General features: G+C 46.7%; 1 protein-coding gene across 2 annotated transcripts in view; it reads right to left on the bottom strand.

The window, feature by feature from the left end:
- Positions 1 to 299: 299 nt before the first annotated feature.
- Positions 300 to 24,534, bottom strand: part of RBM12B (RNA binding motif protein 12B) — a 73,231-nt gene continuing 48,996 nt past the window's right edge. Inside the window, exons 2-3 of one of the 2 annotated variants that reach the window (XM_078687043.1) lie at positions 3,220 to 3,258; positions 300 to 2,681 (exon numbers count right to left, since the gene is read on the bottom strand). In XM_078687043.1, the coding sequence (XP_078543169.1) occupies positions 647 to 2,656 (2,010 nt within the window). In that variant the 5' untranslated portion in view covers positions 2,657 to 2,681; positions 3,220 to 3,258 and the 3' untranslated portion in view covers positions 300 to 646. Of the gene's footprint in view, positions 2,682 to 3,201; positions 3,259 to 24,534 lie in introns of both variants that reach the window. The other variant, XM_078687044.1, reaches the window with a different exon arrangement.

Raw genomic sequence — 24,534 nt, 5'->3', positions numbered from 1 at the left:
AAAAGACGATACAGAAGCTGGCTTTAATGAAATGACTGGAGAGTGCATTAGCCACCTACATACAAATAGGTGCTAAACAACTAAAAAAGGAAGATGTATGCGGACACTCTAAAGGTTTCTCTTGAAGAAGAAAACAGAGCAGTCGTTGGTTGAAGTGTGAGCCTGTGTCACATTTTACTTTTGGGAAATAAACCAATAGTATTAACAGGAGTCACTTACTTTGTTACCGATGCTCCTGTATATTACACAAAACATATCATACATTGTTAAAAGTAAAAAAATAAACTGCTACAAAGTAGTAAAATGGTATATGTTATTTTTTTAATCAACTTGGCCAACCAGCATACCATCTTAAACAATTAAAAAGTAAAACTGTATCAAAATGTTTAGCCTCACTAATAATGCAATAGCTAAAAGTGACTCAGCCAGGAATTGGGCTGAGAAGTACATATGTATTGGTCATAAAGAACAGTGCTGATGTTTACAGTTGAGAGGAGTTCATTGTGCATGAAACCGAGACAGCAAACAATTTGCTGTAGAGAACGTGCACTATTCAAAAACTAGAAACTGTAACAAAGTAAAGCCAGTTAAACGAAAATTAGAAGTGCATCTTACAGCACCAATAGTGGGACATTGAGCCATTCTTTTATGTATGCATAAATTCAGTCTCACTAAGCAAGCTTAAGCTAACTTTACGTGGGCCAATAGGTCTGTCATTTAGTTCGCGTATGGCAGCAATAGCTTCTTTATAACTTTCGACTGCAAGAATAGCAATTCCAGTTGGCAAACCTTGTTTTGTGTACGCTATGGTTACAGAATCAGGTATTACTCTATAACCATAAAAGAAATCTAAGATTTCATTAACTCTAACTGTGTAAGGAACATTCTGCAATCTTATTTTTGTTACTCCACCAGCAAAATCACCAATGCCCTGATTGGTGAACCTTTCTTCAGGAAACCTGCCCACTTTTGCCCTGCCAAAGGTGTCTGCTTCAACGAAGTCCATGGGTGGTCGGGGACTTCTAAAATGATCAGCTGGAGCATTAAAGGCTTCTGGACCACTCCTGAAATCAGGGTCACGTAAATCAACAGAAGGCAAATATTCCTTTCCACCATAAGGTGACTGTGTGAGGTCTTGAACCTTAGATTTGAGGCCTGAAAAAGCCTTCAGACCAAACTCTTCCATTTGTTTTGAAGTGATACGTTTCAAAAGGACCTCTGTTCCCAAAAATTTACGTCTGTCCAGACATTCAGCATTCTTTGCCTGTTCTTCAGAAGAAAATTTCACCAATGCTTCTCCGAGCCCCACGCCTTTATCATCAGTTAACAGGTAAATGTCATCTTCATGTACATTAAAGCCGACAAAGAACTTCTGAACTTCAGGCTTGGTCACATCAAATGGAAAGTTTCTTATGTATATACATATTCTTGGGCCAGGATATGCATCAAAACGTGTTTCTGGCAAATTCTCTTCTCCATGCCTTTCTTTAGCAGCAGCCCGTTTCCTCTCGAAAGCTTCAAAATCTTCAATCATCTCCAACATAGACTTCCTAGAAATGGCATATATGTATACTCGTTGTTCATTGAACAATTCCTTGTGAAACCCAAGAGCTCTTTTATAATCCAACTCATTCTTAAACAAGACAAACGCATCCATTGTATTGTGTTTTGTGGATATAATTTTGATTTGGGTATCTGTCAAATCAAAACTTTTAAAGAACTTTCTTACAGATCTCTTATCTGTTTGTACAGGCAAATTTTTCATGTGAATGTAAAACTCTAGACCAGAGGGTGAATGAGATCGCCTCTGCTGTTTCCTCGGAGGGGAGTTCGAACCTGTATGGTGTTTTGCATGAAGGTCTCTCGGTGGTGTTCTCTCTCTACTTCTAATGCGAGAAGGCTTTGGGCGATTTGTTGCAAGCCCACCAGAATGTATCCACTGTTCTTCAGTGGATGGCCTGACTTTTACAAATCTTGTACCAATATATTCATTATTGCGCTTCAGTCCTTCAAAAGCATCTTTATTTGTTGCAAATTTTACTATTCCACTGCCATTTCTACGACCATCTGGGTGTCTTAGAAGCATAATGTCATCAACATGAAGACCTTGAAAGAAGGCACGTACTTCCTCTTCAGTAACCGTGTAAGGCATTCCTGATAGATGCAAATAATGAAGATTCTTTGAAGTGAAGGTCTTCGTTTCTGCTACATTGCCACCATAATTGATTTTAGATGCACTAGTGTGAATGGGGCGTGTACCATTGGTATCAATTCCCATCTCTTGACGACTTGGATAGTCAGCTGAATGTACCCCTTTTCTCATAGCAGTGACTGCATTTGAAGGAGTCCTGGCTCCAGCTGTACTGGATCCCCTGCGCGTTCCTCTGTCATTTTTTCGATTTGATTCTACTGTGTGCTGCATTTCGGCCTTACTGCTAAGAAACAGCTGTATTGTTGATTTCTTGATAAATCCTCCTGTACGACCCATAGCACGCCTTGCATCTTCGTCTGTTGCAAATAGAATGAAAGCTTCACCACGTTCGCCACCAATAATATGAACCCCTCCATCAGGAATATGCAATCCAGCGAAGAAATGACGAATATCTGCAGAACCCGCAACAACAGGAAGTCCCTGTAAACGGATGACTACAGCCATGTTGAGTGTAAACAGTGAAAAACACCTGCAGATAAGAAAAAGGCACATGAAAGTACACATCTTTAGTAACAATACATTAAAATAAAACATTTGAACAATTTAGATTTTTAGAATAAACTACATTCAAATAGATCTGTTTAAAACATTGCTTTGGAAAGATATTTCAAAAGCTACAAGTCTGATTCAAAGAAACACAGTTGTGCCACTAAGAAGTTTGCAATATGTAGAACAATGTTTTAAAACAATTTTCCGATTTTAAAAGGGGCTGCGAAGCTCAATGTCTCAACACACATGTCAACATTTTAGAAAAGCGGAGACTCTTTGAGATATCAAATTAGGATTGTCCAACAAGGGTTTTACAGAAAGCAGAAGCAAAGCTGAATTAATAACGGTCCCGTTCTTGTTGCTTGTTCATGGCCATTTCTAAAAACCTTAGACCCAAGTGAATTTTTTAAAAGAAACCCGTAGAAAAGTCATTTGGCATGCGTAACTCTTGGAAAAGTAGCAAGTACATTGGACATTCAGGAAACCACTAAACTCCTTACCTTGATTAAATAGCTTACCTTGATTTGAGGATCTGGTAATCTATACAACCAAAATTTCTGCAAATAAATGGAAAAGGATATCAATGCCAAATAGATAACATTATTATGAAAATAACTTAAATCTCTACCTTTGAAACATTCTCTCCCATGGCAATATTTAGAAATCTAAAAGTCATTACAAATCCACGTTCCATTAAATGAAAAAAAGGTAGATATGGAGATTTACGATTCCTTAATAAAAGCTTAAATCACCCACCACCTTCATAACTTTTTAGCAAATTCAGTTTTGAAAGTTAATATACTTGTTTCAAACGACAATGCTATACCAGGCTATTAGAAAATAGGTTATGTGTACACATTACTGAACATAAATAAAACCCCTTGAAAAGATTTCTGGACCCTAGTTGGTCCATTCATGGTCACAAGTCTCATCAATGACCAGCACTAGGCGTACTGTGGTCTGAGAAAATGGGAGTAAAGGTGTCCAGAACGATACAAAACACACAACACTACAGCTCATCACAAAAAAAACACAATTCAACAAATTAATTGAAAACACACCATAACACATATTAAGACACAACAAAGTAGGTGGTGGAGCAGACGTGGTGGGCGCACCCTGAAGTAGCCCTGCATTGTGTTTAAATATCCTGCATCATACTAACACAAAAGCAAAGGTTTTTGCCTGAACTGACCCTCTGCCGGTCAGAAAAGTTCTGCAGCAGAAACCAATCTGCTGGTAGAATTATCTTTGATCTGCATGACCCTTTCTGCAGCCTAGACAGTATCTGAAGCCAAACGTCCCCCTGGAGGGCCCCCAGCGCACTTTCCTGGTCAGGAGCTGGGAAAACCTCAGGACCAGATGGCTTAGTCAGTGCCGACAGGAGACCAGCTCTTTCAAAATAATTGCAACCCGGGAGGATCGGAATGTGCAGGTGAGCACAGGGTGACTCCATGGAGGGGGTAAAAAATGTTCTCTACACTATTGCTAGGGCCCACAGTGGCTGGTGGACTCCTGCTCTTAATAAGCCGGATTGCAGTACATGCTGGTACCCAGGGCCCTAGGAAGATTGCCAGGGTGTCAAGTGTGAGGTGTTGGCCAGCTGCAAAGAAGGAAAATTTTGGCAGTTTTGAGGGGACTTAAAAGTGAGGCCTAAAACAAACAGCCGCTGACAGGGCAGCTCTTGAGTGGCGATCTTACTGGCTCAGTACCGTTAAGAATCCCACGCCCCCTCCCAACCCCATCCCTATGATCAACACCGGGACAGATCAGCAGGGGATAGGAGGCATGGGACTGTTGCAGACCTTCTAGGTCGGGGGCTCTTTCCTGAGCGAATGAGGGGGGTTGGGGGAATTATTTTACCCCCTTCATGAATGGATTAGCTGATAGCACCACTCTTGCGGAGGTTAGGGCAGATGTGGGTAGCAGAGAGGAGGTGGACCAGTCTTCCGTGGGGAGTGACAGGACCATTCAGAGGATGTAGGAGTGATAGCAGCAGACTAGATGGAAGAGGAGAACACCATTGGTTCATTCTTTGGGGGGCCAAGGCTGGCCTTAGAAAAAGGCCTAGTCAGACCAACAATCAATTGGCCTAACCAGAAGGGTCCTCCCTCCACCCTGAACTAGTACACCAAGGTAGAATAGATTTAACAAGCAGAATAGGGGCTGGGCCAGTTGGCTTAGTGCTCACACACTGGGGGAGACTTCCAGTCAGAAGGGGAGTACCTACTCTATGACTGCTCGTGTCACCATCAGAGAAGTATGCGGCTATCGAACATAAGGGCAGGTGGATAAACAATGGGAACTCACTTAAGGAGAAAGCCAGATTATACAAGCAGCAGAACAGTGAGCTAAAATTGGTCAACTTAATGGCAGCTGCAGAGCAATGGCGCCCCCACATAGTGGAGTGGGTGGCCCAAACTTGTAGCTACAACACATTCGTCAGAAACCTCCCTCCTGCACCTACATTCAAATTGGTCCTCGGCGATACCAACAAAAGCATGGATGCCTGTGCCCCAGGTGGGTCTCATTGTGCACAGCTGCTGGCCATGAATTTATACAAGTTGGATAGTGTATATATCATAAAAAGACAGGTAAAAAACACTTAATATGGGTTTATAGTTGTCATTAATAAACACCTCAAGGAAGGTTTAAAATAAACTACCTCTGAAATTCCCCAGGTATGGCTAGCTCCACAAACCACACCTCGCGTACCAAACGCAATGCTTAAGACTTCACAATATTTTTAATGATAACAATTTCATACCATATCTTTTTATAACAAAGATAATACTATGTTCACAGTGGTCTAAAAACGCAATATTACAGACAACCCACTCTCCAGTTTATATGGGGCAAGGATTAAAAGATTTTGCAGCAAACTACTGCAGGGTTGTTTTATTGACAAACATTAAATTTAGGACGGTATGACCTTGTGGTTTAAGTTAGCGGTAGTAAAGTATGTATAAATCGTTCACTAATCATTTACAAAAGTGTGCTGCATCATACACACTGCTTTAAAAACAAGCATTGGCATAGCCAATAGGTCTCGCCTTTGGGACCTTATAAGTATTTTGCATTGCAGAACACTTATTTATTCTTTTTTTTAATTTTCTTTTTTTTTTTTTTTTACAAATTAAGTACCTATATGAAATCACTTTAGATGTAGATGAAAAGGGAAAGACAAGCAAATGCCGGGTTAGGCACTAAGTTTTTCACTGTGCTTGTGCAAGGGACAGATTGTGAAATGCACCTAAAAGAGACAACTACTAGTTGAATTATCGACTGGGATTTTGTAATGCCTTAGGCCACAGTGATGAACAAACGACGTTGCCACTAAAGAACACACACAAAGGTTATCATGCAGCATTGGAAAGATATTACTATTATTAACTTGGCTCCATTGTTATCGTAGCGAGGACTGTTAAAGAATACCCATGTAGAGACATTCCACACTTAATCTTTTTTTCTTTTTTTTTTTTAATACTAGCAATAGTGGTTGATGCACTAAGATGATCACTGCTGGTAATCTTGTAAATTGTGGCCACTAGTGTAATCTTGTCTGATGTGGTCACTAACACTCTGATAATACTGGTAGCTCGAGAATGCCCTTCCTTGAACATAAAGTAGATCTTATTACTGAAAAGGTTGGAGACCTCCGAACCAGCCCTTCTCTGGTGTGTTCCTTTGAGAAGGATACTGCAAGGAGGTCAGAATACCCGAAGATTTGCAAGCATATGCAACTAAAGGATTCTTAAATCACTGACAGCGCTTTATTTTCCATTTAGTTCATACAGGATTTTTATCTGTGAGACCAGGCTTAATGAGGTATGTTGCTGCTAAATGAACATACGAGAAATGCAAACCACTGAACGAAAACAATGTACTGAGCTGCAAGGCAGAGATGACCTTATAGTTTGTTAGCCTTGGTTGATTTTTTTTTGCAGTTGTATATAGCATGAACTCGACTCGATAGTATCAGAGCGTTTTACATGATGACAAGTAGCATTACAGATGGATACATTCATTGAAGGCACGGGGGGGGGAGATTAAATGATTTGCCCAGAATCACCGGTTGATTGAGCTTCCAGCCAGACTTGAGGCTGGTTCCCCAGATTCAAAGTCGGCCGCTGTAGCCATTAAGCCACACAAATGACTGGTGACATAATTGTTAAAGCCTCAGCACAGTTATGAGAAAGACACTTAAGTATTATTTCCCCAATACCCTGGGGAGCCGCGGCATTGGAAATAAGCTGGCAAAAAAATCTTTATGGAATGCCTTAACCCATGGGCGTACTTCCCTCCATGCATAAACCTGCTTTTTTAGGAGTCTAGTGGAAGCTGTTACCAAAGAGGAGCGAGCTGCAAGGCCCCTAATGCCCCTGGGTTGCAGTTTAAATAGGCTAGTGGAGGCCAAAAATATGAGACTAGACTGCGGACTAACCACATGCATTGGCATAGCCAACAGTTCTCGCTTTTGGGACCTTATAAGTATTTAGTTATGCAGCACAATATCCTTGGTGCAACATCAACTGTAGCATGGCTAAACACTTAAAAGGTCCCAAATGCGGGACCAATTGGCTATGCCAATGCTGGTTCTCAGAGGCAATGTGTAAAGCATTTGCACATAACACAGTAACACAATGAAAACTCTACTAAAATCACTAGTAAATCAAATATCCCAATCATGGAAAACCAATCATAAAACACTTTCCAGTGGGATAGCACTAAATAACACTAAAAAAGTGTGCAGAGACACTAAACCAGGAAAAACGAAGACCAGCACACCATCAAAACCATAAGGTCAGAAAGCAAAAAGATCGGGGACACACGCCAAAAGATGCCAGGTCTAACACTATATGATGCAGATAAGGTGCCTTGAACAGAAATCTTTTCTGAACTGGTAGCCAGTGATTGAAGTACACAAAGTTGGCCGTAAACGAGTGAGCAACAATTAAGTGTGTAATATTTCTATAAGAATATATTTTTTGGAAATAAAGTACTTTTGCATCTGATTAAGCCCCAGAATTAGGGGGAACATTTTCCCACAATCTATCTAATGTAAATTTCAACTAATGTGGGTTCTGACTAGGGGGTAAGCGGTGCAATGAAACAGCGAGGATTCCAGCCCTGACTATTTCTTGTATAGGATTACAATCTGTAACACCCTTTTTCGTTGGTATTTTTGGTTTGTTTAATGTCCTGCTCGGCATATATGCACAGGACAGCTTCTAATATATGAACCCGACTGGGGCCCCTAAAAAATTGGCAATGGTGGGGTCCAGAAGAAACAGTCACCTCATGTATGTCTGGAACAACAGGACCTTTGGGCAGTCGAGTAGGAACGCAAGAATTACCCCAGGCACCTCAGTAGCTGTAGGTGTGTGCTGATCCGGAAGAGCGGTGAGGTACGAACCCAGGGACTAAGAGATACCGCAGTAGTATGTATCTGGGGATTAACCAGAAATGGAGGGAGTGGAACACATGAAACACCAGACTCCTCAGTATGATATATGTAGATCTATATATTTACATACTGCTTTGAATGGTTATCAAAATCATAAGCGATGAAAAAGAACGCGCATTTGACAATAAAAGGGGTATGAAAGAAAACAGAACACGAAAAATCCACAATGATAATTAGAAATAGAAGGAAAGAAAAAGGGGAATGGAAGGGATAAAGAGTCCCCAAAAATCTCTGTGCTCCAGCACACCACCAAATACACACCAACCACAAACCCCAACGGCCACAATTTCCGAATCTGTTGCCCCACTTTTCCATTCCTCTGGAGTCCATCAGTCTTCGCCCTTCCACTCACCGCCGGCGCTGCTGCAGGTACTGCGGTGCTCCCCGGCGGGGCTGAGGGCTGGGACAGGCTGGGGGTCGGAGGCTGTGGAACCAGGCAAGGGGCTTGAAGCCCATGCTGCGGGGGTGGCAGGGACCACGCGCTCCGCTGCAGGCTGAGAAGGCAGGCAACTGACTGGGGCATTGCCGCAGCAGCCTGCAGAGGTCTAGGTTGGCAACCTCCATGGCAGGAAGTGCCCAGGAGTGGCCCAGGGCCCATAGTATCAGCCATGGGGCAGACTTCACTACGGCAAGAGGGAAATCTCTCTGCACCTACGGATGAAAATCAAAGCAGACAGCGAACCCATGTTGAGCTGCTCGTCCAGTCTCACTCCTCCCCACCACGGCAGGCGGCACTTGCCTCCCCACACGTCTTCAGGGCTGCAGCATTGGAAGTGCCCTCAAGCCCGCCTCACCTCCTGCTCGCAGGACACCAGGCCAGAGATCAAATCTTTGAATTTCTACCCACTTTACATATCTGAAAGAAAACAGGTCAGCGCCGGGAAGCAACGGAACGCTGGGAAGCAACGGAGACACAAGGCAACGAAGTGCTGAGCACACAGGTCGAAGGAGCGTGAGAAAAAACAAGCTCCGCTGCCGGGATACTGGAGGAGCAGGAAACTGGCAAGGAAGTGGCTCAGTGACATGTGAAGGATGCTTGCGAGGAGAAGAGGGCTGAGGCTGTCGCCAGTGTGAAAAAATATAGTTCGTCCGTGTCTCCCGCCGCAAATAAAGCATCCAGTCCCCGCGTGCACATCTTCTGTCCTGTCCGTCCGCGTGCACATCTGGAATCCGTATTGATTCTAGAAGGCCCTCGCATGGCGAGAGCAACGCATGTGCGCCGCTATCGCCAAGCGAGACCTAACCAGCGCTGGCACAGCCAATAGGTTTTGCTTTGCTAATGTATTTTAGCATTACTTCTTCCGCTTTCCACAGCACTCTAATCTTCAGTTCGCCACATGTGTGCTCCCCAGCCATGGTGATCGTAACAGTAGCAGTTGGTTGTGTGAAAAGTCTGCCCAATTGTATGATATTCCACCACTGCCCAAACCCCCCCACTAGTTACCTGGGACCACTGGTTTTGGATCCACTCTTGTTTCTCATGTGTAGTCTTGCATATGGTATCAGGGGAATGCATGAGGACATTATGGCCATGGGGGCGTGGCTTGGCACGCAATGGCGACAGAAGCAGCAGGGTAAGAGCTCCGATCCGAGCTCCGATCCGAGCTCCCCTACCCCGGGCCGGTTCTCCGTCCCTCTTATCCTGAACGGGCCAGGACTGCAGGCGGAGTGGAAGTTAACCCTCCTCCGCCGCTTGGCTGAGTTTGAGGCCGATTGCTGCTTCGGAGCCGCTCCGGCGCGGTCTGGCGGGCCGCTGCCGAGTTGGACGCCGCAGATCCGGCAGAGAAGATCACGCGAGGCCATGGTCTGCACACACCCACTAGGCCTCAAAAAGCGGCGTACACTGCGCAACACGGCCTGCTGATCGGCAACTGCAACTGACCGATAGCCCCTACACCTCCACGACCCTGAAACCGACCGATAGCCCCTACACCTCCACGACCCTGGAGCACAGCGACGACCCTGGAGCACAGCGACCCTGCAATCCATGGCACCTACTCGCGCCCACCCCTGAGTGAGATCTGAGCAGAGGCTGGGGAATAGCGGAGCCCTGACTGCGAGAACGGGCGGGGACGAAGAGACGCGCCTGGTTGGGAGACGCGAGTCACCAGGCCGTGCTGACGGCCGGAGACGGTGAGCGGACGCGGGATCTTCCTGACCGAGGACCAGGGAGGTGTGCCCCGAACAGCGCCACCGGCGGGGGTCTGCTGCGAGGGGGGCGCTGCCCACCGACACCGCACTACAACTGAGTTCTAACGCCCCGAGCAGAGGGACGGCGCCTAATTTACTTGGGGATCCTGCGCAGGGTCTGGACCCAGTGGCGGATCACAGCGGCGCAAATTGTTAGCACACCTGACGGCGAGTCACTGGAAGACCGAGCCGCGATCTGGGCAAGCCACTGTCCGTCCGTCTCAGGCACCCCTCGCCGCACGAGAAGGAGGACCCCCAGTCCTATACAGTCCAAGTGCAACGTCAGAGACACTCCTTCCTTGATGTAAAGCGACGTCTGAGACAGGCGGATCTCAAGTACTCCTTACTCCTCCCCGCCAAATTGAGAGTGGTGGCGCAAGACAAGACACACTTCTTCACTCGCCCAGAGGAAGTCGAAGCTTGGCTAGATGGAGGAGTGAGCGAGACGCCCAGGCGGACACAAGGGACAGTTACTGTGTCGCGCTCCCGCGGATCGAGACGACGCCGCAGGCGCAAATCGCCCACGCCCCATCAAACACAGGAGGTGAGGACTCATTCCCCACCTACAGATATGGTCCTGCAGGAACAACAGGATGCACTTCGTAAAGTCACGGAAATCAGTAGCTCCCAGACACCGTCCTTTGCCCGTAACGCCAGCCCACGAGCGTTCCAAGCGATGATGAAGCCATATACCGAATATCAGACTCCCAGCTGTCTACGGACCCGCCAGATGTCACACCACAGACAGCGGATTTACTCAACTGACGAGAGCAACAAGTTCCCCCCAATAGATGAGGGACGGACACCGTCTTCTCTGCATCTTCAGAGCTTGCATCAGTGTGGAAGAGATGGGTCGATAGAGGATGGGAAACTCCTTTGACATGGGGAGGTGGCGACGACAAGACGCAGTGAGTAACAACCCCTGACATTAAACACTGTTGATGCATCATACTCCTGCCACCCTCCCCCATCCACACCAGCGGACTCTTGGCAGACGGAGGACTGGATCTGTCAGAGACGTGTGCCCCGGCAAAACTCTTCCTTTTGAAGTCCTACACTAGGTGGACACACTTTAATGAACCTCGGCGGTGATGCCCCAGGGACTGCCTGCAGACTGAGGCCTCTTCATTACCCCGTGGGTGGGGAAGATAACTCCCAACTGAATGCATGGTATCCTCGATTCAAAAGCTTGCGCTTAACGCCTAACACCCCCTAGAACTATAAGGTTTATTGTCTCTTGAGAATTTGGACGGCAGCATGTTCCGCAACCGACCTTTTGGTATTATTCACTGTTTAGGCCTATCCTGGTCAGTTGTGTTATTCTGTTTATACCCAAATTGCGTTAATGAGGACTACTTGCTAGTGACCCAATGCCTATGTTTGTGTGCGGGACGCCTGGGGGGGGGCTGCGTGGGGCGGGACGTTGAGGGATGGGGAGAATAGAAATCGCTTAGACAACAGACATGGCTGAGATAACAATTTGTACCTGGAATGTTAGAGGCATGCACACACCATCGTGTCGATATCAAATATATTCCTATCTAAAGCGACACAGGATACATATTGCACTCTTACAAGAGACGCATCTGAATAAAGCCGAAGTACGTACACTACACTGCAGGTGGCGTGGGCAGGTATACACCACGGAGTACTCATCATTTGCCCGAGGTACATTACTGTGGGTTCATCCTGGGACCCCTCTGACAGTGACGCAAACGCAGATTGACCCTGATGGCAGGTTCGTGGTGATTCAGGGCAGACTAGATGGCCAACCAGTGGTGCTGGGTTCCTTATATTCACCGAATACCGAACAGGGGGGGGTTTCCTAGCACGACTCTCACAGATATTAGCGCCCGGGCATGGTATCCCATGGATTTTAGGAGGCGATTACAACTGCGTCCTAGATGCACAGCTAGACCGCTCTTCCCCACCTCAACATGGCACGTCTGCACACGGGGCCATGAAGGCGCCAACTACCTGGGCCACACAATGGGACCTGCATGACGCGTGGCGCACACACAATCCCACCACTAAGGTATATTCATACTACTCGGGAGCGCATGACCTGCACGTGCGGCTAGATAGATGCATGGTATCGACTGACCTGCTGCCCCTAGTCGTCGACACGCGATATATGGGAAAGCACTCACTCTGACCACAACCCACACATATTAGATATAACGTGGGAACGCCCACCCCCCACCCCATCCCCACCTGGAGGCTCCAACCAGCCCTGCTACAAGATGCAACATTCCAAGACGCTCTCCTTACACAAACAGCGCAATATTTTGAGGACAATGCAGGCACGGCGTCCTCCCCCCAGATAGAGTGGGATGCCTTCAAGGTCGTGATTAGAGGGCATTGCTTGGGCACACAAGGACACATGCAGAAACAGTTAGAGAGTGACTTGACACATGTTGAGTCTGAACTGCTCCAACGAGAGCAGGATGCGATTAATGGCGCTCTGCTGAGGGCGCGCGAGGAACACACGCGACTACTGGAGATACTTCGTACCCTTAACTATGCAGCTCACTCAGCGCGCACACACACCACCTCTGTGACAAACCAGGCAAATTACTCGCATGGCTAATCAAACGGGAAGATCGGGCACAGCCGGTGTCAGCGATCAACACTAATGAGGGTGGGATGGTCTATACGCAGAAGAAAATACACGAAGCTTTCACAAGACACTACGAACTGCTCTATAACTCCCGTCTGCGGGTCCCCTGCGAGGCGATAGTGGACTACCTTTCTGACTTACAGCTACCACAGCTGACTGCTGCACAACAGGACGACCTCAGAGCTCCGATCACAGCTGAGGAGCTTCGCACAGCCATTTTCAACTTGTCTAATGGCAAATCCCCCGGTCCGGACGGGTTACCCGTCGAATTTATAAGGCCTGCGCAGAAGTCCTTATTCCTGCGTTACTGAAAGTGTATGCAGCGGCCACGGAGGACACCTCCCTACCACCCACACAGAACGAAGCTAACCTTATCTCTATCCTCAAGCCTGGCAAAGACGCTACACAAATGGGCTCCTATCACCCGTTGGCGCTCCTAAATACGGACTACAAGATACTTGCCTCCACCTTAGCCCAGAGACTGGCCCCCTTGGTCCCAGAGCTGGTACACCAAGACCAAAACTGTTTTGTCCCCACAAGCAGCACCTCACATAATATCCGCAGACTGTTTCGCATGCAGAAATACGCTATTCGCCTATGGCCGCGGTGCCTAGTACTAGACCTCGAAAAGGCCTTTGACTCGGTGGAGTGGCCATACCTAGCAGCAGTCATGGAAAAGTACGACTTGGGCGATGGTTACACAGATATGGTTAAATTGTTGTATCAAAGGCAGACTGTCCGCGTCCACACGGGCAGACTCTTCTCGGATGCCATACGGGTGCGAAGAGGCACCAGACAAGGTTGCCCCCTGTCCACACTGTTGTTTTCCATGGCCATGGAGCCTCTGGCTACGATATTGAGAACGCGGGGGGAGGAGTGGGGAACCCCGATGGCGGATGGTATACATGCAGTCTCGCTCTATGCAGACGACCTGCTTCTATACGTCAAGGATCTGACCAACATCCCGAGGTGTCTGGCTACAATCTTCCAGACCTTTGAGGACATGTCAGGCTTACGAGTCAATTGGACCAAGTCGGCGCATATTCATTCAGTCTGGAGACACCAGAATGCGACATCAGACTCGGGGGCGAACAACTCAATTGGTATCCCACGACGTTCCGATATCTGGGAATCCACATATATAGGAACCCAACGGATGTACTGGATGGGAACCTGATGAGCGATATCCTCACTACGCGCACAGGTGACTTTCTGGAAAACCCTTCCCCTGAATGTGCCAAGCCGAGTGGCGCTAACGAAAATGATAGTCCTACCACGACTATTGTATTACTATGCTAATATCCCGAACTACGTCCCTACCAAAGTGTTCCAAGATTTGGAAACCCTGCTTCGCGCCCTAATCTGGTACACGGGCAGACCCAGTGTGGCGCTGACGAAGCTGTATATGACAACCAAGACAGGAGGCCTGGCGGTTCCTAATCTGGAATTGTACTATCTGGCAGCACAACTGCAATGGGTATCGGGATGGCTAAGTGGCAGAAATCTGGAAGATACAACCACAGACACCACTCGCCGGACCCACACACAAATTTGCACGTTGTTCCACCCACTGACGAAAGCCCCACGCAGCTACACACAGCGGTAGCACACAAGTGCTTCCTACGTTGCTTGAAACCGACCCGAGCGGTGAAACCATACGCCCCAGTGCTCCCCTTACTGGGCACTCCCAGAGGAGATGGAGTAATGACGGAGGCTGTGCTGGAGAGATGGACGCAGGCGGGAGTGGAGACATTAGGGGACCTCTATGCAGACGGCACCTTGCTCACCTTTGCTGCACTTGCAGCGGACACAGGCTTACCAGCTGGTCAATTTCTAACCCACGCCTCCCTGGTGCGGACGCTAGCGAACACCTGGGGCGATCTTTCCGAGGAGCCGCCAATGCATCAACTCCTGCAATATCTGCATGTCATGGGCAATGGCACTCACGTGGTACACTGGCTGGCACAAGCTCTCTTGGAGCATACGCAACATTCTACCCGACAACTAAGACAAATGGGAAGAGGACAGAGGGCGGGCCTGGACGGACAAAGAGTGGGCGATGGTGCTACTAGGCCCAGTCAATGTCCCACGCAACTCTGTTTCAAAATTATACAGTTCTACATCTTGCACTGTGCGTACCTGTCACCTGACAAGATTAACAGATACTTCTCGAGTCACCAACGCTGCGTGCCAGCGATGTTCCTTGATTGGAGCAGACCTGTTGCATATGCTCTGGCTTTGCCCCAACATCCAGTCATACTGGAGCACAATCACATCACTGCTGACACAATGCACAGACGAAGAAATACCACACACATGGGAGGCTTGCATCTTGTGGCTTTACAAAAGGACCAAACTGAACAAGGTGCCGGCACGATTTTGGGATCTGGGACTGGTTACAGCCAAACGTCTACTCACTAAACGCTGGAAACACAGCGGACCCCGCATACTCGACACTGGTACACCTCTTTCACTAACTGGGTGGTGGCGGAGGGCACAGTGTTGCGCCGAGAGGAAACGATGGGACTGAGAAAATTCCCAATTGCACACCTCTGAGATGCCGCGCTGGAGTCCTCCCAGCAAGCCAGTCTAGCACAAGGGATCACCTGAAATTAGACACACTTCCGGAACAGACCGAAGATATGGGAATGGACAGATGCCCCGTATGCCCGGCGCCTCCCTCCCAACCTGTGCCTAGCTACAAGACGCGGCATGCAGCAAATTATGATTATGAGCCCAGTGCGCATAGGCGTAGATGCTTCCCAGAAGCACGGAACCGGCTGCACTGTCTCCCCCTCTCCCCTTCCCCCCTGGGCGGACACCCCATCCCACAAGCCGGACGTGGACAACATCGCCACCGCTGACTCCCCAATACCCTCATACCGACACTCCCCCACACGCAACTACAACTGACACTAGCGACCACACCACATTTTAATTGTTTTTTTAACCCCTTTCTAGTTTGCACTTACCTCTTCCCCGCCTACTATTCCTATAGAAAAACTGCTTTCATCCTCCCCCCCCCTTCTCCCCGGAACCATCTCACCCCACTGTATACATGATGGTTCCGTAATTGAAAATAGGGTGCTATCACTGTTAAGACTCCTTTTACAAAAATTACATATGAGATTGGTAATAGCACTTCAACTGGCATTCAGTACCTTCTCACCTGCTACAGTGAGGTATGATACAACATGCATAGACAGCAAGATATACCCTGGGGGCGCGTCACACTGAGAAACACAACCAGACCCACTCCTCAGTTCTTTATTATACCCCTCGCTCTGCTGTCCCCGACCGCAGATGTCGCCACATGCATACAAAGACAGGAGCCTCATTAGACTATCTGCAACACCTAGACGACACACACTTAATATCCCGAAATTTATGAGCAACTCATTGCTAGATGAAGCAATCACAATAACGGTGTGAAGAGATAATAACTGATGTATAACTTCTTATTGACATTCTTCAACTGCTTTTTATCAATCTGTGTACTGAATACAAATGCCATTGATTAAGAAATGCTAATAAAAATATTAAACATAAAATGAGGACATTATGGCCATTTTCTACACAGGCCTCACTAGCAGAGATGGACCCTTGCAGCAGAGGCAAGCCTGTCCAGTGATTGTCTTTATCTTCAAGAGGTATGAGGCAGCTCTTGCCTCTACTGTGTTGATTGTTGCTCTCAGGAAGATTTTCTCTTTCTGGCTTCATGGACTACTTTTCTAGGTTGATTGTGAACCCTAGTCTATGAAGGGTGTCTAGGACTGTCCTGGTGTGCCTCCTGCATTGAAAAGAACTTACCTTAACTAGCCAGTGGCCTAGAAACCGATATATGTGGATATACTTTTTAGGTAGGCAGCAACTGTGCTAACTTGAGTCAGAAAGGGAGCACTCTGAATAGGTAGATGTTTTGGTTGACGATGAACCGTAGGTAGCTTTTGTGCTTGCGGATCATATGGATGTGTAGGTAGACCTATTTTAGGTCTATGGATGCCATGTAGCCCTTTTCCCGCATCTTTAGAATGACCTACTGCAGCATGGTCATTTTTTTAATTTTTGCATTTTTATTAACTAGTTTAAGAATCGGAGGACTAGAATTGGTCATAAGAGACCCGTTTGGTTTTAGGATTAGGAAATATGAGGAGTAGATTCCTTGGTTGAATTCCGTTCCGGGTTCTCCATTGCCTTTTATTCAATGAGCTCCTGCAATCTGCGTTGCATTCAACATCTCTCCTCTTAAGTGTGATCTTTTCCTTGGTGTGCCCCCTGCGCAGTGTCTTTAGACGTTCTATGCAATTCCTATATTGGACGATATTGAGGATCTATTTGTCTAGCGTAGCCCGCCTCCACTCCTTAAGGATGCCCTCTATTCTGCCCCCGACTGTGTGGTGGGGCGATTGATAAGGAGTTGGGGAGGAGGGGGGGCAGGGGGTCACTTGATTGAGAAGCAGCCTCCTAGGGAAACCGTCCTATTCCTCTGCCCTGAAAGGGTTTGCCACGGTTTTGTTGATGGCTGTTGCTGCCCTGCATTGTGGCAGGATGCCAATGGCGGTATGGACTCCTAAAATGGTATTTCCCTCCACTTGTGGCCTTGAAACTGCAATGCTCCCATGGCCTTGGCATGGTTTCAATTGTTGCAGCATGGGTATTGGTAATGCTTCCCTGCACCTCACTCCTGAACCCAGACACCCACAGCCAGGCGTGCCTCTTCAGGGTTGTGCCTGTGACAATCAGTCTTGCTGGCTGGGTCTGTGGCGTCAAGGGCAGACTTCAGGAATTTTTTGGCGACTGTCTTCCCCTCTTCCACTAGGGCAGCTACCAGGCTTTGGAACAGCTCAGGGAGAGGTTTCATTAGTTCTCCCATTTCTTCCCTGTGTTGGTGGGTGTATTAATGTAGGAGGGCATTGAAGTTTGCGATTTCCCACTGTATTGCTTTATCGCCCGCCCATTTCCACTCTCTTGCTTTTTAATTGAAGGTGAGCTCGTGGAGATGGATAGGTTGCCTCTTTTTGCTGTGGTGGATTTTGGAATCCACCACAGCATTTCCCTGGGACGTACAGTGGATCCTTGGAGGAGTGCTTATAATTCTTGGCTCTTAGAAAGACATTCCTCTCTGATCCAGAATGCTGGGGAGCATCGGGCTGTTTTGGCTTCTGCTTTGCAAGAGCACAAGTGTTTCAAGGACAATGCATGTCTGTGCATCCTCGAATTGGACTCCATCCATACCGATGTGTTGGCTTTTTTTTTTTTTTAAACGGTTTATCGATATATAGATTTAGCTGTGCTTGCATACATGCATAACATTTGCTTGACTTAACAAGAGATTAACAGTCATGGTACACACCAAATAAGACTGCAGCCATGTTTACACATTGGCTCATGCAATGTGCCACATCAGTGAAGTTGCCAATGACTATGTGTAGTTGCAAATAGGCTTTACATTTGTTAAGTTTAACAATTAGACAATTTGTGTAACATATTTGAACATGAACAACAAGAACTTCTGAGCATTCTAGTACAATTTCTTTTCACCCCATGAAATAAGTTGCCTATGGCTTACACAATACTATAGTAACAAAGCAGATGTGTGCGAGACTGCACATCAGCTTGCTGCTGTCAGATTTATACGGTTAATACAATACCGAGAGGGGCGGAATGCAACTCACCTGCGGTGAGCAGGACATATGTTTCTAATGTGGTATATTTAGTTTGTGAATGGGTGTTGCATGCATGATGGCATCGTATGTTACCACAGGGCCTCCTTCCAGTAGTGCCCCCCCCCCCCCAACTCCAGGAGCCATAAGGGGAGGGCATGTAGGGAGGTAGGTGAGGCAACACTGTGGGCCTACCGTGTTTTAAGGGAAGTCATCGGCTGCAACCTATCGTGAATGGTGACTCCAGGGGAGGTAGTGGCTGGGGACCCCATCCCGCCCTCCAGTGACCTGTGAAACTCTTGCAATATAGCCTCCCACTGTATTGCAATAGGTATGTCCTCTACATGGAGAGCTCTGCCCTCTGCTCTTGCCCATACCGATTGACTCCACGCGGCTATTAAGGGAGGGGGGTCCAACCTTTTTTCCACTTTTTGGTTATCCAGCGTTTTGCAGTGAACACGCCTAGATCTAAAAAGCGGAAGTGGCTTTTAGCTTCTTGCTTCTAGGATAGAGATACAGAATACATTCCTCCCAATTGGGCTCCAGCTGGCGATTAGTGGCTCCCACCAGGGCGTCACAGACTTGATTCCAGTATGTATGCAAGGACGAGCAGGCTTACAGCATGTGTAACAGGTCGGCTCCTAGGTGCTTACATCTGGGCATACCCAGTCCGCCCTTCCATAGTACTTATTGATTTTTTTTCAGGGGTGAGCTAGGCCCTCTGGAGAATATAGTGCTGTATAAGTCTAAAGCATGAGTTACGCGGAATGTATATAGGACTGAACAGTGCCTCTGACCATTCCCTGTCTGCCTATTTCTAACGTGCATTGTTGTTGCGTAGGCGTGAGTACGTAAATCCCTGGGGTCTATCCGAATAGCGTCAGTGTACAGGGACGCTGCATGTGTGCCATCACCCAGGAGAATACCCCACTCCGTACCCTGTTTTCTGAGCATTGCTGCCAATGGCTCCACTGCCAAGCAACAATTGAGACAGGGGATACCCCTGTCTGGTACCACGCCCGATCAGTATGGGTTCAGAAATGTAAATGCCTTTCTTCACTCTTGCTCTTGGTTGTGCATAAAGCAGCTGAACTAAACTGAGAACAGCCTGCAACACTTATTAAGCACTGCAAAGAGATAGTCTAACTTCAGCAAGTCGAATGCCTTCTCCAAATCCCAAAACCAGGCAGCCTGAGTTTGGCCAGCTTTGGGAGAATAGGCAGAGAGACCCTGAAGAAGCAGCAAAGATTCCATGATGAATTGCAGGCTGGGACGAAGCCATTCTGATAAGTTCCGACGAGCAGCAGCACCAGCGGGGCCAGACAATCAGCAAGCCCCTATGCCAATATTTTGAAATTCACAGTTAGCAAAGCTAACAGGCGATATGATCCAGGCTCGGTCGGGTCTTTGTCTGGCTTGAGACACGAGTAGCGCTTCCCACATAAAGGGGTGTGTGGGGCGAGAGAAGCCCACATCCAATGTGGTGTTATACAATTGCTGCAGGTGTAGCGTCACTACAGGTGCATAAGCTTTGTAATAGAGGCAAGGCCATCCATGCCCGGGTTTTGACCATGGCTAATGCTCGTATTGCCACTCCAATCTCAATGGGTGTGATGGGCTCTTCCAACTAGAAGGCTTGTGCCTGATCCAGTGTCGGGAGCGGTAACTGGGAAAGCATGGAATAGAACTGCGTCATTGAATGTGCTTCTGGATGTGTAGAGGGCTGGATGTGTAGAGGACTGTATAGAAGCGAGCCAGCTCTGTGTGTATTTCAACTTGCCTGCAGAGCAGCCGGCCTTCTACATCACGGAGGGAAGTTATGGGCTGCGATTTTGGGCTAGTGGTATAAGCCATGCTAATAAGCGGCCTGCTCGATCCAAGTGCACATGCACTCTGGCAGAGTGTGCCAGATAGTTAACGTTTCGCAGGCGTTTCAATAATTCTGCGGTACAAAAGGGGGTGGTGATGGACGGAGCATCTGAATCAATCATACACTCACACCCAGTCAAAAGATCTGGGTTTAATCCATCACCGTTAGGGGAGAGGAGTTGGGTTTAATCCATCACCGTTAGGGGAGAGGAGTTGGCCTAACGGCTAGGGCGCTCGACCCAACCTGGGTTTGAGTCTCGGTAACGACGCCAAAACCTCCCGTGATTCTGGGCAAATCACTTAATCTCCCCGTGCCTAAAATGAAAGTAACTGGAAACGTATAATGTAATGTAACTGGAAAAATATGTAAAGCGCTCTGATACCTGATTCGGTTCGGGTCTAGTTCGCGCTATATAAAACTCTGCAAAAAAAAACCAAACAAAAAAAAAACGTTCTTTAGCCCACTCTGCCACCCCAGTTCAGACATGGCATTATGCAAATCAGTCTGACCCTGTGCCTCATAGGAACAGTCCAGCCCGAACTGCCAAGCCATGTTTTCCCTGGACCGGAAACAAGCTTCCGAGGACCTGTTTCTGGCATTCCAGCCGTCTTCAGCCCGGCTTGCTTGAATCCAGTGGCAAAGTGAGCAAGGGACTCACGTCTGAGCATACCCTGCCACACTTATGGTGGCCAAAAGCGGTACAAAAGAGGGTGGTGATGGACGGAGCATCTGAATCAATCATACACTCACACCCAGTCAAAAGATCTGGGTTTAATCCATCACCGTTCTTTAGCCCACTCTGCCACCCCAGTTCAGACATGGCTATATGCAAATCAGTCTGACCCTGTGCCTCATGGGAACAGTCCAGCCCGAGATCTTGGCAGGGTATGCTCAGACGCGAGTCCCTTGCTCACTTTGCCACTGGATTCAAGCAAGCCGGGCTGAAGACGGCTGGAATGCCAGAAACCGGTCCTCGGAAGCTTGTTTCCGGTCCAGGGAAGATATGGCTTGGCAGTTCGGGCTGGACTGTTCCCATGAGGCACAGGGTCAGACTGATTTGCATATAGCCATGTCTGAACTGGGGTGGCAGAGTGGGCTAAAGAATGGTGATGGATTAAACCCAGATCTTTTGACTGGGTGTGAGTGTTTGATTGATTGATTCAGATGCTCCGTCCATCACCACCCCCTTTTTGTACCGTTTCAATAATTCTGCCAATTCACCCCGTTTTGCCTCAAGTGCCGCTATGTTCTCTGACCTGACTGCCCAGTTCGTTTCCAAGTGCATCAGTTCGTTCTATACGCTTCCCGCTGCTCCCAGAAGGGCAACTTGAACTGTTCAAAGGGGCAGAATCCACTCTAACCGTAAAAATTACTCTAAAAAGTTGTGTGTAAGAAATTACAAAAAGGGAGAGAGCAGGTGCCTTAGGTAGCAATGAACTACTTGCTTTTAAATTTTGCACACTATTAACAATAAAAGTGTTTCACCGGCAACTGTTTGGGGTCAGAAAGCTAAAGTGCACAAACCAGTGTTCATTCTACACTACAAGCACATGGGGGAGGGGGTGTAGATAGAATACATCAACGTTTGGAGCCTAACAATGCAGCTCAAAAGTCACATCTGGTTGAAAAAGTTGGCATTTGTTCCATTCGGCATCCTTTAGCGCTTAATTTGTTTTTATAGCCAATTTTCCAGATTCACACATGACTTTTATAGTTTCAGTAGACTACAATCGGTAACCTTGAGGCAAACAAGTGTTCAGAGAAAATCTATGGTTGAGAATGTGGCTAGATTGAAAGATTGCCACTCTCCTGAATACATTCCTCCAACAAACCAAAAAATACTTTCCTTTTCGGAGATGTAGAGCCTGTGTCCAAAGAGGAGTACGAAATGACATTCGTATGTACTTTCCTGAGTGTCCTTCTAAACATGTCCCATGTGTCCACATGTTTTGAACTCTACCATACACAACTCAAGTACTGGGAGCAACCATGAGAATTAAAGACAACTGGCAATATGATCTGTATTGCTACAAATTTCTGTTTAGACCCCAGTCTGCCAATTATTTGATGTGTTTACCAATACCTGGCATGTATGCAAACATCTTCTACCAATAGGTAGGTTATTTTAAAATTGGGGGGAAAATACATTGAACTTAAGTTGCACTCTTTAGTTGCATTGCTTAAGTTGAACTCTTTAGTTGCATTAATGTTTGCGCTTCGCATGTGCAATAGGTTTAATCTGGGAGTGTTTTAGAAATTAAAGTGGCATGGAGCTTCAAGGTGACGTCAAAGTTTCGGTTTGCTTGCAATATAAGGTAGAGGTTGGCTGGCAAGGTGCGGTGGCAGTGGACTGGCGTGTTTGCAATAGTGGTTGTCTGATAGGGATGTGTGTAGTGACTTAATGATTGAGTGTTTGTAACTTGGCCGATGTCTGGGTGATGCGAGTGTTGTACTGTGTTGGGCCACCAGCAGACATTGTGAATGGCTGTGTGTGATGCATGAAAGACATGTGAATGGCCTGTAAAGTGGATGCTTTCTTCGCTAGCTTAGCTCAATTCTGCGAGTCATAGGTTCAATATTTAGACATTACAATTAACTTATTAACCCTTTTTGTGCGTGTGTCGGCCAATGGTCGACACACGCACTACCTCCCTGGTGCGGGTAACGGAAACTGGCTGACACCGGGGAGGGTATCCTAAAATGCTACAGTACAAGGCACCTTTGCACTGCAGGTTGCTTTTCTTTAGGTCTCGCGTGCGATAAAAACTGTACCCAACAAGCGTGGGTGGGCCTAGCACTCACAAGAAAGGGGCTAATAAGCAATGTACTGGCATCAACATTTCCGGTCCAAAAAATGTCCTTATTTGGCAATGGAGGCAGCTGCAGTATTCGAGCCTGGCTTGGAAGCCACCTGTGAAAACCTACCAAACCCTGACAGTTCTGAAAGCTAGACACTTGAGGGAGTCCAGGGTATTGTATGGTAATTGGATTTAGATTGCACTTACTACCCCGACGAGGCGTCGAAGCACTTTTTGGCGAGTAGCACGCTACTCAGGAACCCAAAAAGGATTAGTGATAGATTAGTATAGTAAATTTGAGAGGTGGACATGTGAATCTGTTAGTTGGATTGAAAAGGATGATGCGGGGATAGAAGAGGGAAGAGTCTAGAAAGTGTTTATTGGGAGATCATAGTAGTAAGACTAGGTTTGGGGTGAATATAAGGAGAGATGGAGGAGGGAAGCATCTCTAGTAATGGATTAGGGAGATCATAGTAGTAAAATGAGTTTTGGGAGGAGTCAGATGAGTGATGAGGGAAGAATTTTGAGTTGTTAGGGAGATCATAGTATCAAAATGAGCTTTGAGGTAATTCAAAGAGGGATAGAGAAGGGAAGAGTCTAGAAAAGGTTATTTTGGAGATCATAGTAGTAGATGCCCTTCATGCTCTAGGAATTTTATCAACTAATTTAGATCATGTATGTGCAAAAAAAAAAAAAAAATCAAGCTCACGGTCAGAAAATAAATTAAAATGAGGGTTTTTTGCTTTCCTACTTTCTCTCTCTTTGCACTTATTAATGTTACATTTTGCAGGTAATTATGAGTCAAAATATCAAGTATCACACTATTTTGCTGCTAGGAACTCCTTTTGGATATCACAAACTACTAACCAGATACCCTCCACCAGAAATCTGCTTTCAAAATGCAGGAGAAAGAATGAAGACATTCAATTAGGTACCAACAAAACATGGATACAAAAGAAAAATCGCAATATGTCAGAGAATCATACACAACTTGGTGAAAGTAGTAGTAAGTAATATTTTATTTTGTATATGATTAATTAAAATCTTTACAGAAATATAAAACACCATATGACAGTACAAATGATTTAAAATACAGCAGTTACTATTGTCAATTCAAGGTTGTTATTAAGTCCCGATGAATCTTTCAGGTGTGCTTGAATCTTTCCTTCATTAAATCAAAGAAGTTCACAACCTGACAATTCAGTTTAATATCACTGGAGGAAAA

Source organism: Lissotriton helveticus, chromosome 4_1, assembly GCF_964261635.1.
Source record: "Lissotriton helveticus chromosome 4_1, aLisHel1.1, whole genome shotgun sequence".
In the NCBI taxonomy this organism is placed as follows: domain Eukaryota; kingdom Metazoa; phylum Chordata; class Amphibia; order Caudata; family Salamandridae; genus Lissotriton; species Lissotriton helveticus.
Note: the sequence above shows the minus strand (reverse complement) of the source record. Positions and strands in the feature narration are given on the sequence as shown.